The sequence below is a fragment of the Pseudophryne corroboree genome, chromosome 1, assembly GCF_028390025.1.
Source record: "Pseudophryne corroboree isolate aPseCor3 chromosome 1, aPseCor3.hap2, whole genome shotgun sequence".
Classification (NCBI taxonomy): Eukaryota; Metazoa; Chordata; class Amphibia; order Anura; family Myobatrachidae; genus Pseudophryne; species Pseudophryne corroboree.
Window position 1 is genome coordinate 822031917 of NC_086444.1, and position 14541 is coordinate 822046457.

General features: G+C 44.7%; 1 protein-coding gene across 1 annotated transcript in view; it reads right to left on the minus strand.

Moving 5' to 3' along the window:
• Positions 1-14541, minus strand: part of FRAS1 (Fraser extracellular matrix complex subunit 1) — an 887592-nt gene that overhangs the window by 194071 nt on the left and 678980 nt on the right. The window contains exon 27 of the mRNA XM_063919583.1: positions 352-622. Coding sequence (XP_063775653.1) covers positions 352-622 — 271 coding nt within the window. The remainder of the gene's footprint in view (positions 1-351; positions 623-14541) is intronic.

A 14541-nucleotide genomic window follows, 5' to 3' on the forward strand; every position in this document is an offset into this window, starting at 1 on the left:
TCAACTCCCGATAATTAATAAATGTACCCCTTATGTGATTTTATACCTAATAAATTAGACTTGGTCATAAAAATTCCAGCATTCAGTCCATTTATATAAATGGAATGTGTTTTTGAGCATTTCAGACTCTTTATGACTAATTTACTGAAATAAGTACGTAAGGATTAAAAGAAAAAGTGGTACAGTATAATGTATTCATTATATTATGAATGCGACTTGCTCAACATATCCTCCCAAATAACAATAATCAAGACTTTCAACTCTTAATAAGATGATTCTATCATTAAGTGAAGAAAACGGAAAACTAAACACAGCATTAAACTGTGACTTGTTGCTTACATTATCCATTACCTTGATTTTTCTTTGCTGTGTTTAAACCGCACTCTTTGCTCAATCATGTCTTTCCAGCTGAAGTGCATGTCCTTGTTAAGATGATTCTCCTTGCCATTTAAAATTTTCACAAGTCGGCCATTGGCAGGCGTGCTCACCACAAGAAATGTAAGACTATCTTCTTCAGTATCTGAATCTTGTACACTCATAAATGAGAGATCCAAAGGCCTGACTGCCCCAATACCCACCGTGAAGGAGCCCTGCACTAGGAGCACTGGAGGATGTTCATTAGCTGAAACAAAGAAATAGCAATGTTTGTGTCAGTTAGCGGTTATTGTAGCTTTCCTGTACACACTTATTTTACCTTCATGATATATAAAGATATACACATGGTACTGTACATTGAAAAGTTACTCTATAATAGAGATCTAGCAGGTAAAGAGTACCCGCTCCCCCCCCTCTTGGCACCACTGGCGACGGGGACCGATTGACAAAATTGGGACCTGTTGCATCTTCTGATGCAGATTTCCCCAGCAGCTGAGTTTCGGCAGTCATTATGTGTAAGCTTAGGCTTACTCAGATAGGCAACAGCTGCTTGATGGTGATCCGATGCTGCATCTTGGGGTGCAGCAACAGATAACAGAAGCCACATCTGGGCGTCTTTTCACACAAGGCCCCTCCTGTGGCTTTTACATCTTTGCACACATCCAAAGACACAGCTGCGGTGCAAACAGTGTCCACCTCTAAATTAGGCCCGTTTTTGCCCCCTCCACAGGCCATGTTCTGTGCCAGTCCATGTCTCTCTCCTTTGGCACCATTTCTTTCAAGTTTTCTACACAACACTACATCCCATGGGTATAAAATAGATGAATAAGATACAGCCTTTATTGAGGCTATATTTAAATGTGCTACATTAACAATTATTTATAAAGAAAGTAAAAACAATTATGAGCATAGTAAATCCGGCGCTGTGAGGCCTATTCACAAATATGGGCCTGGTCATCACTGCTGTCAGTCTCCTATAATATGAACCACAAATATTATATGAAAACTGTATCTAACTGCTAACGTTCCAGCTGGCTGAACATAAGTGAGGACGCCAGAGGATATTTTTAAAGCAATCTTTGTTTCTAGTAGAGATGAGCGGGTTCGATTCCTCGGGATCCGAACCCCCCCGAACTTCACCTATTTTACATGGGTCCGAGGCAGCCTCGGATCTCCCCGCCTTGCTCGGTTAACCAGAACGCGCCCGAACGTCATCATTCCGCTGTCGGATTCTCGCGAGATTCGTATTCTATATAAGGAGCCGCGCGCCGCTGCCATTTTCACTCGTGCATTGGAGATTGAACGGAGAGGACGTGGCTGCGTTCTCTCCCTGAAAAGCTCCGTAATCTGTGCTCAGTGTGCTGCAAATATCTGTGCTCAGTGTGCTGCAAATAATCTGTGCTCAGTGTGCTGAAAATATCTACGTTCTCTGCCTGAAAACGCTCCATATCTGTGCTCAGTGTGCTGCAAATATCTGATCAGTGTGCTGCATTGTGGGGACTGGGGACCACCAGTATATAATAATTATAGTAGTACAGTACAGTAGAGATGAGCGCCTGAAATTTTTCGGGTTTTGTGTTTTGGTTTTGGGTTCGGTTCCGCGGCCGTGTTTTGGGTTCGACCGCGTTTTGGCAAAACCTCACCGAATTTTTTTTGTCGGATTCGGGTGTGTTTTGGATTCGGGTGTTTTTTTAAAAAAACACTAAAAAACAGCTTAAATCATAGAATTTGGGGGTCATTTTGATCCCATATTATTATTAACCTCAAAAACCATAATTTCCACTCATTTTCAGTCTATTCTGAATACCTCACACCTCACAATATTATTTTTAGTCCTAAAATTTGCACCAAGGTCGCTGGATGACTAAGCTAAGCGACACTAGTGGCCGACACAAACACCTGGCCCATCTAGGAGTGGCACTGCAGTGTCACGCAGGATGTCCCTTCCAAAAAACCCTCCCCAATCAGCACATGACGCAAAGAAAAAAAGAGGCGCAATGAGGTAGCTGACTGTGTGAGTAAGATAAGCGACCCTAGTGGCCGACACAAACACCGGGCCCATTTAGGAGTGGCACTGCAGTGTCACGCATGATGTCCCTTCCAAAAAACCCTCCCCAATCAGCACATGACGCAAAGAAAAAAAGAGGCGCAATGAGGTAGCTGACTGTGTGAGTAAGATTAGCGACCCTAGTGGCCGACACAAACACCGGGCCCATTTAGGAGTGGCACTGCAGTGTCACGCAGGATGTCCCTTCCAAAAAACCCTCCCCAATCAGCACATGACGCAAAGAAAAAAAGAGGCGCAATGAGGTAGCTGACTGTGTGAGTAAGATTAGCGACCCTAGTGGCCGACACAAACACCGGGCCCATTTAGGAGTGGCACTGCAGTGTCACGCAGGATGTCCCTTCCAAAAAACCCTCCCCAATCAGCACATGACGCAAAGAAAAAAAGAGGCGCAATGAGGTAGCTGACTGTGTGAGTAAGATTAGCGACCCTAGTGGCCGACACAAACACCGGGCCCATTTAGGAGTGGCACTGCAGTGTCACGCAGGATGTCCCTTCCAAAAAACCCTCCCCAATCAGCACATGACGCAAAGAAAAAAAGAGGCGCAATGAGGTAGCTGACTGTGTGAGTAAGATTAGCGACCCTAGTGGCCGACACAAACACCGGGCCCATTTAGGAGTGGCACTGCAGTGTCACGCAGGATGTCCCTTCCAAAAAACCCTCCCCAATCAGCACATGACGCAAAGAAAAAAAGAGGCGCAATGAGGTAGCTGACTGTGTGAGTAAGATTAGCGACCCTAGTGGCCGACACAAACACCGGGCCCATTTAGGAGTGGCACTGCAGTGTCACGCAGGATGTCCCTTCCAAAAAACCCTCCCCAAACAGCACATGACGCAAAGAAAAATAAAAGAAAAAAGAGGTGCAAGATGGAATTGTCCTTGGGCCCTCCCACCCACCCTTATGTTGTATAAACAAAACAGGACATGCACACTTTAACCAACCCATCATTTCAGTGACAGGGTCTGCCACACGACTGTGACTGATATGACGGGTTGGTTTGGACCCCCCCCAAAAAAGAAGCAATTAATCTCTCCTTGCACAAACTGGCTCTACAGAGGCAAGATGTCCACCTCATCATCACCCTCTGATATATCACCGTGTACATCCCCCTCCTCACAGATTATCAATTCGTCCCCACTGGAATCCACCATCTCAGCTCCCTGTGTACTTTGTGGAGGCAATTGCTGCTGGTCAATGTCTCCGCGGAGGAATTGATTATAATTCATTTTAATGAACATCATCTTCTCCACATTTTCTGGATGTAACCTCGTACGCCGATTGCTGACAAGGTGAGCGGCGGCACTAAACACTCTTTCGGAGTACACACTTGTGGGAGGGCAACTTAGGTAGAATAAAGCCAGTTTGTGCAATGGCCTCCAAATTGCCTCTTTTTCCTGCCAGTATAAGTATGGACTGTGTGACGTGCCTACTTGGATGCGGTCACTCATATAATCCTCCACCATTCTTTCAATGGTGAGAGAATCATATGCAGTGACAGTAGACGACATGTCCGTAATCGTTGTCAGGTCCTTCAGTCCGGACCAGATGTCAGCATCAGCAGTCGCTCCAGACTGCCCTGCATCACCGCCAGCGGGTGGGCTCGGAATTCTGAGCCTTTTCCTCGCACCCCCAGTTGCGGGAGAATGTGAAGGAGGAGATGTTGACAGGTCGCGTTCCGCTTGACTTGACAATTTTCTCACCAGCAGGTCTTTCAACCCCAGCAGACTTGTGTCTGCCGGAAAGAGAGATCCAAGGTAGGCTTTAAATCTAGGATCGAGCACGGTGGCCAAAATGTAGTGCTCTGATTTCAACAGATTGACCACCCGTGAATCCTTGTTAAGCGAATTAAGGGCTCCATCCACAAGTCCCACATGCCTAGCGGAATCGCTCCGTGTTAGCTCCTCCTTCAATGTCTCCAGCTTCTTCTGCAAAAGCCTGATGAGGGGAATGACCTGACTCAGGCTGGCAGTGTTTGAACTGACTTCACGTGTGGCAAGTTCAAAGGGCATCAGAACCTTGCACAACGTTGAAATCATTCTCCACTGCGCTTGAGACAGGTGCATTCCACCTCCTATATCGTGCTCAATTGTATAGGCTTGAATGGCCTTTTGCTGCTCCTCCAACCTCTGAAGCATATAGAGGGTTGAATTCCACCTCGTTACCACTTCTTGCTTCAGATGATGGCAGGGCAGGTTCAGTAGTTTTTGGTGGTGCTCCAGTCTTCTGTACGTGGTGCCTGTACGCCGAAAGTGTCCCGCAATTTTTCTGGCCACCGACAGCATCTCTTGCACGCCCCTGTCGTTTTTTAAATAATTCTGCACCACCAAATTCAAGGTATGTGCAAAACATGGGACGTGCTGGAATTTGCCCATATTTAATGCACACACAATATTGCTGGCGTTGTCCGATGCCACAAATCCACAGGAGAGTCCAATTGGGGTAAGCCATTCCGCGATGATCTTCCTCAGTTGCCGTAAGAGGTTTTCAGCTGTGTGCGTATTCTGGAAACCGGTGATACAAAGCGTAGCCTGCCTAGGAAAGAGTTAGCGTTTGCGAGATGCTGCTACTGGTGCCGCCGCTGCTGTTCTTGCGGCGGGAGTCCATACATCTACCCAGTGGGCTGTCACAGTCATATAGTCCTGACCCTGCCCTGCTCCACTTGTCCACATGTCCGTGGTTAAGTGGACATTGGGTACAGCTGCATTTTTTAGGACACTGGTGACTCTTTTTCTGAGGTCTGTGTAAATTTTCGGTATCGCCTGCCTAGAGAAATGGAACCTAGATGGTATTTGGTACCGGGGACACAGTACCTCCAACAAGTCTCTAGTTGGCTCTGCAGTAATGATGGATACCGGAACCACGGTTCTCACCACCCAGGATGCCAAGGCCTCAGTTATCCGCTTTGCAGTAGGATGACTGCTGTGATATTTCATCTTCCTCGCAAAGGACTGTTGGACAGTCAATTGCTTGGTGGAAGTAGTAAAAGTGGTCTTACGACTTCCCCTCTGGGATGACCATCGACTCCCAGCAGCAACAACAGCAGCGCCAGCAGCAGTAGGCGTTACACGCAAGGATGCATCGGAGGAATCCCAGGCAGGAGAGGACTCATCAGAATTGCCAGTGACATTGCCTGCAGGACTATTGGCATTCCTGGGGAAGGAGGAAATTGACACTGAGGGAGTTGGTGGGGTGGTTTGCGTGAGCTTGGTTACAAGAGGAAGGGATTTACTGGTCAGTGGACTGCTTCCGCTGTCACCCAAAGTTTTTGAACTTGTCACTGACTTATTATGAATGCGCTGCAGGTGACGTATAAGGGAGGATGTTCCGAGGTGGTTAACGTCCTTACCCCTACTTATTACAGCTTGACAAAGGGAACACACGGCTTGACACCTGTTGTCCGCATTTCTGTTGAAATAGTTCCACACCGAAGAGCTGATTTTTTTGGTATTTTCACCAGGCATGTCAACGGCCATATTCCTCCCACGGACAACAGGTGTCTCCCCGGGTGCCTGACTTAAACAAACCACCTCACCATCAGAATCCTCCTGGTCAATTTCCTCCCCAGCGCCAGCAACACCCATATCCTCCTCATCCTGGTGTACTTCAACACTGACATCTTCAATCTGACTATCAGGAACTGGACTGCGGGTGCTCCTTCCAGCACTTGCAGGGGGCGTGCAAATGGTGGAAGGCGCATGCTCTTCACGTCCAGTGTTGGGAAGGTCAGGCATCGCAACCGACACAATTGGACTCTCCTTGTGGATTTGGGATTTCGAAGAACGCACAGTTCTTTGCGGTGCTACTGCTTTTGCCAGCTTGAGTCTTTTCATTTTTCTAGCGAGAGGCTGAGTGCCTCCATCCTCATGTGAAGCTGAACCACTAGCCATGAACATAGGCCAGGGCCTCAGCCGTTCCTTGCCACTCCGTGTGGTAAATGGCATATTGGCAAGTTTACGCTTCTCCTCCGACAATTTTATTTTAGGTTTTGGAGTCCTTTTTTTACTGATATTTGGTGTTTTGGATTTGACATGCTCTGTACTATGACATTGGGCATCGGCCTTGGCAGACGACGTTGCTGGCATTTCATCGTCTCGGCCATGACTAGTGGCAGCAGCTTCAGCACGAGGTGGAAGTGGATCTTGATCTTTCCCTAATTTTGGAACCTCAACATTTTTGTTCTCCATATTTTAATAGGCACAACTAAAAGGCACCTCAGGTAAACAATGGAGATGGATGGATACTAGTATACAATTATGGACGGACTGCCGAGTGCCGACACAGAGGTAGCTACAGCCGTGAACTACCGTACTGTGTCTGCTGCTAATATAGACTGGTTGATAAAGAGATGTCGTAGTATGTATGTATGAAGAAGAAAGAAAAAAAAACCACGGTTAGGTGGTATACAATTATGGACGGACTGCCGAGTGCCGACACAGAGGTAGCCACAGCCGTGAACTACCGTACTGTACTGTGTCTGCTGCTAATATAGACTGGTTGATAAAGAGATGTCGTAGTATGTATGTATAAAGAAGAAAGAAAAAAAAACCACGGTTAGGTGGTATACAATTATGGACGGACTGCCGAGTGCCGACACAGAGGTAGCCACAGCCGTGAACTACCGTACTGTACTGTGTCTGCTGCTAATATAGACTGGTTGATAAAGAGATGTCGTAGTATGTATGTATGAAGAAGAAAGAAAAAAAAACCACGGTTAGGTGGTATACAATTATGGACGGACTGCCGAGTGCCGACACAGAGGTAGCTACAGCCGTGAACTACCGTACTGTGTCTGCTGCGACTGGATGATAAATAATGATATAAAAAATATATATATATCACTACTGCAGCCGGACAGGTATATATATTATATAATGACGGACCTGCTGGACACTGTCTGTCAGCAGAATGAGTTTTTTATAGAATAAAAAAAAAAACACCACACAAGTGAAGTCACACGACGAGTGTTTAACTTTTTCAGGCAATCACAATATAGTATACTACTAACTATACTGGTGGTCAGTGTGGTCAGGTCACTGGTCAGTCACACTGGCAGTGGCACTCCTGCAGCAAAAGTGTGCACTGTTTAATTTTAATATAATATGTACTCCTGGCTCCTGCTATAACCTATAACTGGCACTGCAGTGCTCCCCAGTCTCCCCCACAATTATAAGCTGTGTGAGCTGAGCACAGTCAGATATATAATATATACATAGATGATGCAGCACACTGGGCTGAGCAGTGCACACAGATATGGTATGTGACTGTCTTGTACTCCTGGCTCCTGCTATAACCTATAACTGGCACTGCAGTGCTCCCCAGTCTCCCCCACAATTATAAGCTGTGTGAGCTGAGCACAGTCAGATATATAATATATACATAGATGATGCAGGCATGCAGCACACTGGGCTGAGCAGTGCACACAGATATGGTATGTGACTGAGTCACTGTGTGTACCGTTTTTTTCAGGCAGAGAACGGATATATTAAATAAAACAACTGCACTGCTGGTGGTCACTGTGGTCAGTCACTAAACTCTGCACTCTCTTCTACAGTATCAGCCTCAGGTCAATCTCTCTCTCTCTCTCCTAATCTAAATGGAGAGGACGCCAGCCACGTCCTCTCCCTATCAATCTCAATGCACGTGTGAAAATGGCGGCGACGCGCGGCTCCTTATATAGAATCCGAGTCTCGCGAGAATCCGACAGCGTCATGATGACGTTCGGGCGCGCTCGGGTTAACCGAGCAAGGCGGGAAGATCCGAGTCGCTCGGACCCGTGAAAAAAAACATGAAGTTCGTGCGGGTTCGGATTCAGAGAAACCGAACCCGCTCATCTCTACAGTACAGTAGGCCATTGCTGTATCTTGCAGCTCTGTGTCACTGCAAGTATCCATTCCATATCTGTGCGGCATTTTTGTGAGCAGTATATATAGTATTACAGTGCAGCATTTTGGTGACCAACAGTATATAAGCACATGAGGGAAGAGGGCCCTGCTCGTGAGAGCTTACAATCTAAAGGGGAGGGGTAGACAGACATGGGTGACATAGATGGGGTACATAGAGAACGTGGAACAGAGGGTTAGGAATCAGGATGAGATTTGGCTGGGTTTGGTGAAGAAGTGGACCAGCAGAAGGCACAAGTCAATACTTAACATTGCAACATTTTACTGGGCTATGCAGGAGAAAATAAAAAATAGGGGAAAATTAAAATTAAAAAAAAAGAATCGATAAATTCTACCGCTTTCAAAAAGGTGAAGCTGAAATAATGGACAACTACCTCATGGAAGCCAGATACAGTATACCAAACAGTACTTAGCAGAGTTAGGAATGAGTGCTTATGAAATACAGTAACATTTTGTCATAATATTTCAGAAACTGCATGGCTGGTCTCTTGCACTCTTTTGCTCTAATACACCACCTGCTTTAGGATTTATATTCAAAAACATTATGTCTCCATAATCCCAAAAACGTCACTCTTCTTCCAGTGATTTGGACCAATAATACCATTGATTAGAACGAATAATTCCTGTGATTTTGTCATTTTCTTCCAGTGATTTGGACCAATAATACCATTGATTAGAACTAATAATTCCTGTGATTTTGTCATTTTCTTCCAGTGATTTGGACCAATAATACCATTGATTAGAACGAATAATTCCAGTGATTTTGTCATTTTCTTCCAGTGATTTGGACCAATAATACCACTGATTAGAACGAATAATTCCAGTGATTTTGTCATTTTCTTCCAGTGATTTGGACCAATAATACCATTGATTAGAACGAATAATTCCAGTGATTTTGTCATTTTCTTCCAGTGAATTGGACCAATAATACCACTGATTAGAACGAATAATTCCTGTGATATTGAGGTGTTTGTGTTGCTTAGCTTAGCCGTCCAGCGACCACAGTGCACTTCTTTTTCTCTTTTCTTTGCATCATGTGCTGTTTGCGGCCAAGATGGGCCAGGTGTTTGTGCCGCCCTCTTGGGTCGCTTTGCTTAGTCATCCAGCAACCTCGGTGCAAATTTTAGGACTAAAAATAGTATTGTGAGGTGTGAAGTGTTCAGAATAGACTGGAAATGAGTGGAAATTGTGGTTATTGAGGTTAATAATACTATAGGATCAAAATTACCCCCAAATTCTATGATTTAAGCTGTTTTTGAGGGGGTTTTGAAAAAAAACACCCGAATCCGACAAATAATTTTCAGGGAGGTTTTGCCAAAATGCGTCCGAATCCAAAACACGGCCGCGGAACCGAATCCAAAACCAAAACACAAAACCCGAAAAATGTTTGGTGCACATCTCTAGTTTCTAGTAACTACAGTATCATGACATATAGCCATCCACCTGTACACCATTTATGCTGCATTATAAATGCCAACTACATAAGCATAACTTTAGCAATGTAATTAAATCGCATCTCTACTTACTTGATTTTTTTTTACATTATTTTATCATAAATGAGGCTTTGCTAATTGCAGCAATATTCATTACTTGCTGATCTAAAACTAGGAACTGAAACATGATCATCTCCTCGTTCTCATATTATTCATATATGGATATAATTTCTGGCACAGATACTCTTACAGCTCAATATTTTATGTTGTGGGACTACGTATGAGAATGGAAGTGATGGCCTATTTCTAATGACATTTTTTTCTTATGCTGAGTTAACTTCTTCCCATTAAGCGGGACACATTAATTATAGAAAGTGTGTTGGTGTGTAAATGTATTAGTCATTGTTCAAAAAGAAAAGCTTTTACTGCACAAGAACATTATTATTTACATTTATTTATATAGTGGCAGCACTCTGCAGCACTTTATAACTGAGGCCAGCTAAACACAGTAATAAAGCAAGACTGGGTATTAACCAGCAGACATAACAGTAACAGTACTTCAAAACCAAATGCACTTAGTGCAGCACCAAGTGAATTACTCCACTCACAGATGGTTTAGGGCTTAAAGGGTCCAACAGTAAGTCTAGCAGCGAGGACCACAAAATGTAAGATGTATATATATTTATATATATATATATATATATATATATATATATATATATATAGAGAGAGAGAGAGAGAGAGAGAGAGAGAGAGAGAGAGGCTTGGGGCACTTTCTCTACATTTATTTTACTTTTGAATGTACTTGGGGCAAACAAATATGTTAATCAAGCACTATACTGAAAGGAGAGGAGAAGGGAATGCAAAATAAACAGAGGAAGAGAGTACTTAGTAAACACTGGATACATAGGGGGAGAGTTATCAAATTTTCTAAAAAAGGAACATGGTGGTAGTGCCAATAGATTACAATCAGAATCTAGCTATCATTCAGAGTTGATCGCAGCAGCAAATCTGTTAGCAGTTGGGCAAAATCATGTGCACTGCAGGGGGGGCAGATATAACGTGCAGAGAGAGTTAGATTTGGGTGGGTTATTTTGTTTCTGTGCAGGGTAAATACTGGATGCTTTATTTGTACACTGCAATTTAGATATCAATTTTAACACACCCTACCCATATCTAACTCTCTCTGCACATGTTATATCTGCCCCCCCCCCCCCCCCGCAGTGCACATGTTAGCAGTTAGCCCAACTGCTAACAAATTTGCTGCTGCGATCAACTCAGAATTAGGCCCATTATCTCATATATTTTAGAAAATGATAGCCAGAATCTGATTGGTTGCAAAGGAAAACACCTACATTTTAGACTGTTTGATAAATCTCCCCCATAGTTTGTTATATTGGGGAAATAGGAGAGTAATGGTGTGCACACACGGTGAGATAAATCTGTAAGATTTTGATTATATAGTCAAAATCTTAAGGAAAGTTAGTGCATATCTCAAGGTGTTAGGCAGCTTGTGATACAGATTCAATCCCAATGCACGCTCCCGTGGGGTCGGTATCGTAAGGCCACACAGACTGTGCAGGCAAGTCAATCTTGACTATCTAGTGTACAATCTAGTACAAGGTATAGTCAAAATTGGCACTTAGTCAAAATCGTACATAGACAAAATCTCAAGCACAGATAGTCAAAATCTGTACAATCTGTGCTATCTGGGCTCTGGGGGAGTTCAAAGGAAATCGCATAGTCAAAATTGGGCATAGCAGGGATCTCACCATGTGTACACACCTTAACAGAAGATGTTTATATGGCTGTGTAGATGCCTAGTAATAATACAAAAATCATGGCAAGACTTCCAAAACAATATTATTGTAACTATATTTCTCAAAAGGACCTTTAGAGAACTCCTAAGAGAAAAAAATAACATATCATGTGAATAAATGCCTATCCACAGCATAGGTGGGTGATCCTGGCTAATTATTCCAAAAAGTGGGGGGGAAAAGCTTTTACTAGCTGGTATTAAAGTCAATGGGCAATTGCACAAATAACTAATGTGTACAAAGCACTTTCATGTTCCCTATGCAAACATAATAGCAGGATTATTGTCATCTATCATTCACTGGCTCTTAATGAGCATATGTTTATGCACTGTTCTATATGAACTGCAAGGGAAGACTAGAACTTCCCATCAAAACAATGGGTTAAACTTTTAAAACTTTTTAAATTAGAAACACAAAACTAGTTAGATTGTAATATTCACCTATATTGATAAAGAGATATTATACAAGAACACAAAAAGTTGGTTATTAAAAGAAAGAATAATCTATACTCAGTATGACAAACAACAAGACAACGCTATTGTTATACTGAAATAACTTAGTAACTTAGTAATACTACTTTCAGACAGAAAACTCTAAAATTCCTGGGTTTCTCCCGGATTTGTCTAACCGGGTTGGACCCAGGTTAAAATTCCTAACTCCCTTTCACACAGCACAGTTCACCTGGATTATTCCCAGGTCGCCCCCTTTCACACAGAACCCGGGTCAGCCCTGCAATATACTGTGTGTCATAAGAAATGGACTGTTTTTATGGCACACAGAGACATACCTCCCAACATGACCCTCGCCAAAAGAGACAAAATGCTCTGTTCCTGGACTTCCTTCTTAATTTAGGATTGCCCTCACCTGTGGTGAAACACCTTTGGTATCAATTAGCCTGTCCAGTACAGGTGATGGCAATCATACATTAAGAAGGAAGTCCAGGGGGGCGTGGCCACGACAAGCATGAGGTAGCACACAAATTGTGCAACTGTACGGCTTATAAATCCTGAGGATATATCCTGCTATAAAGTGGACCACTACAGAGGGAACGTGGGGCGCATTGCTGGGAAACATTTTGGTTGGAAACGGGACCAGACTGCTGCTGCGGGGGGCGCTATCGAGGGAGGACTGAGACCAGCCGGCGCCACGTGGGACGCCGCTTCCCACTGATCCCCTGCTACCAGCGGCGCTGTTACCTGTGTGCAGTGACTCGGATCCTGCTGTGGCACCTGGATCCCGTCTGTGTGCTGGTGGGTATGGAGTCCCTTGGAGAACTTCTGTTGCCGCTCTGGGACGCGCTGGAGCCTGTGAAGCTAGGCTGCCCTGCATACTCTCCCTGAACTGAGAAGCTGTGACGCCAGGCAAAACAAACTTCTCTGATACTGTGCTGCACTCATGGACCTCCCGCTGGCAATTAAGGGGGTGAGCTGCTGAGTTCATATATTTGCTGCAGGAGTCAGAAAGACTTCAGCTGTGTCTCCGGGTATCTTCCGTCCGGCTCCTGCTGTCTGTCTCTCTCCCGGTGTTCCGGTGCTTGCGGGTGTGTGTGGCGCCAATAGCCGCCATTTTGCTGCTGACTTCTCCTCTGACGGCCCTCCGGATATCACTCCTGTTCTGCGCGTTCTGGTGGTGAGAGAAACGCCGGCTGCCTGTTTTATTGCTCCTGTCTAGTGGGTCTGCTGTCACTAACTGGTTTATTTTTCTGGGCTACCTGCTGGGTGAGATTTGGGTGTGTGCTAGCCGCCGCCATCTTACCTCTGGAGGTTTTTACTACCTGTTGTCAGCTCTCTGCAGCACATACTCCAGGCTATTCATGCTTCCACTGAGAGACTTGTTACCAAAATGGTGGCTGTATCCCCAAGCTCCTTAGTTGTCTTCACTGTGCTTCCTGCATCGGACTATTCTCCAGCTATATCTTGTTCAGACATTGTGGATTCTGTTGTAGTGGATGCCGATCCAATCCCTGTGTGCCTCGATTCTCTTGCAGTCTATCCAAAGACCCGTTTAGTTATGTCATCTATTTCTGAGAGTGCTTTAGATTTTTTGTCATCACCCATTGGAATTGATCCTAATATCCTCTGTTATCTCACTTCTGACTGCTCCGAACCTGCTGTTTCCTTTACAAATATTAGTTCTACCTCTCCTGCCGCTAAGCTGGCACTGTGGAACTTGGTATACTATGGACGGATGGAGCTGTGTCCTCTCCGGAAACCCGTCCTCTATCTCTTGTGTCTGCGCCAGTTCTGGGGGACTTGGCACTTGCATTCTCTGGATATTACCATTAGAGATGAGCGGGTTCGGTTCTCCGAGATCCAAACCCCCCCCCGAACTTCACCTATTTTACACGGTTCCGAGGCAGCCTCGGATCTTCCCGCCTTGCGCGGTTAACCCGTACGCGGCTGAACGTCATCATCCCGCAGTCGGATTCTCGCGAGATTCGTATTCTATATAAAGAGCCGTGCGTCGCCGCCATTTTCACTCGTGCATTGGAGATTGAACGGAGAGTACGTGGCTGCATTCTCTCCCTGAAAAGCTCCGTCTCTGTGCTCAGTGTGCTGCAAATATCTGTGCTCAGTGTGCTGCAAATATCTACGTTCTCTTCCTGAAAATGCTCTATATCTGTGCTCAGTGTGCTGCAAATATCTGTGCACAGTGTGCTGCATTTTGGTGACCAGCAGTATACATATAGTACAGTACAGTAGGCCATTGCTGTATCTTGCAGCTCTGTGTCAAGTATACTATCTCTGTGCTGCATTATTGTTAGCAGTATATAGTAGGACAGTGCAGCATTTTGGTGACCAGCAGTATACATATAGTACAGTACAGTAGGCCATTGCTGTATCTTGCAGCTCTGTGTCAAGTATACTATTTCTGTGCTGCATTATTGTGAGCAGTATATAGTAGGACAGTGCAGCATTTTGGTGACCAGCAGTATACATATAGTACAGT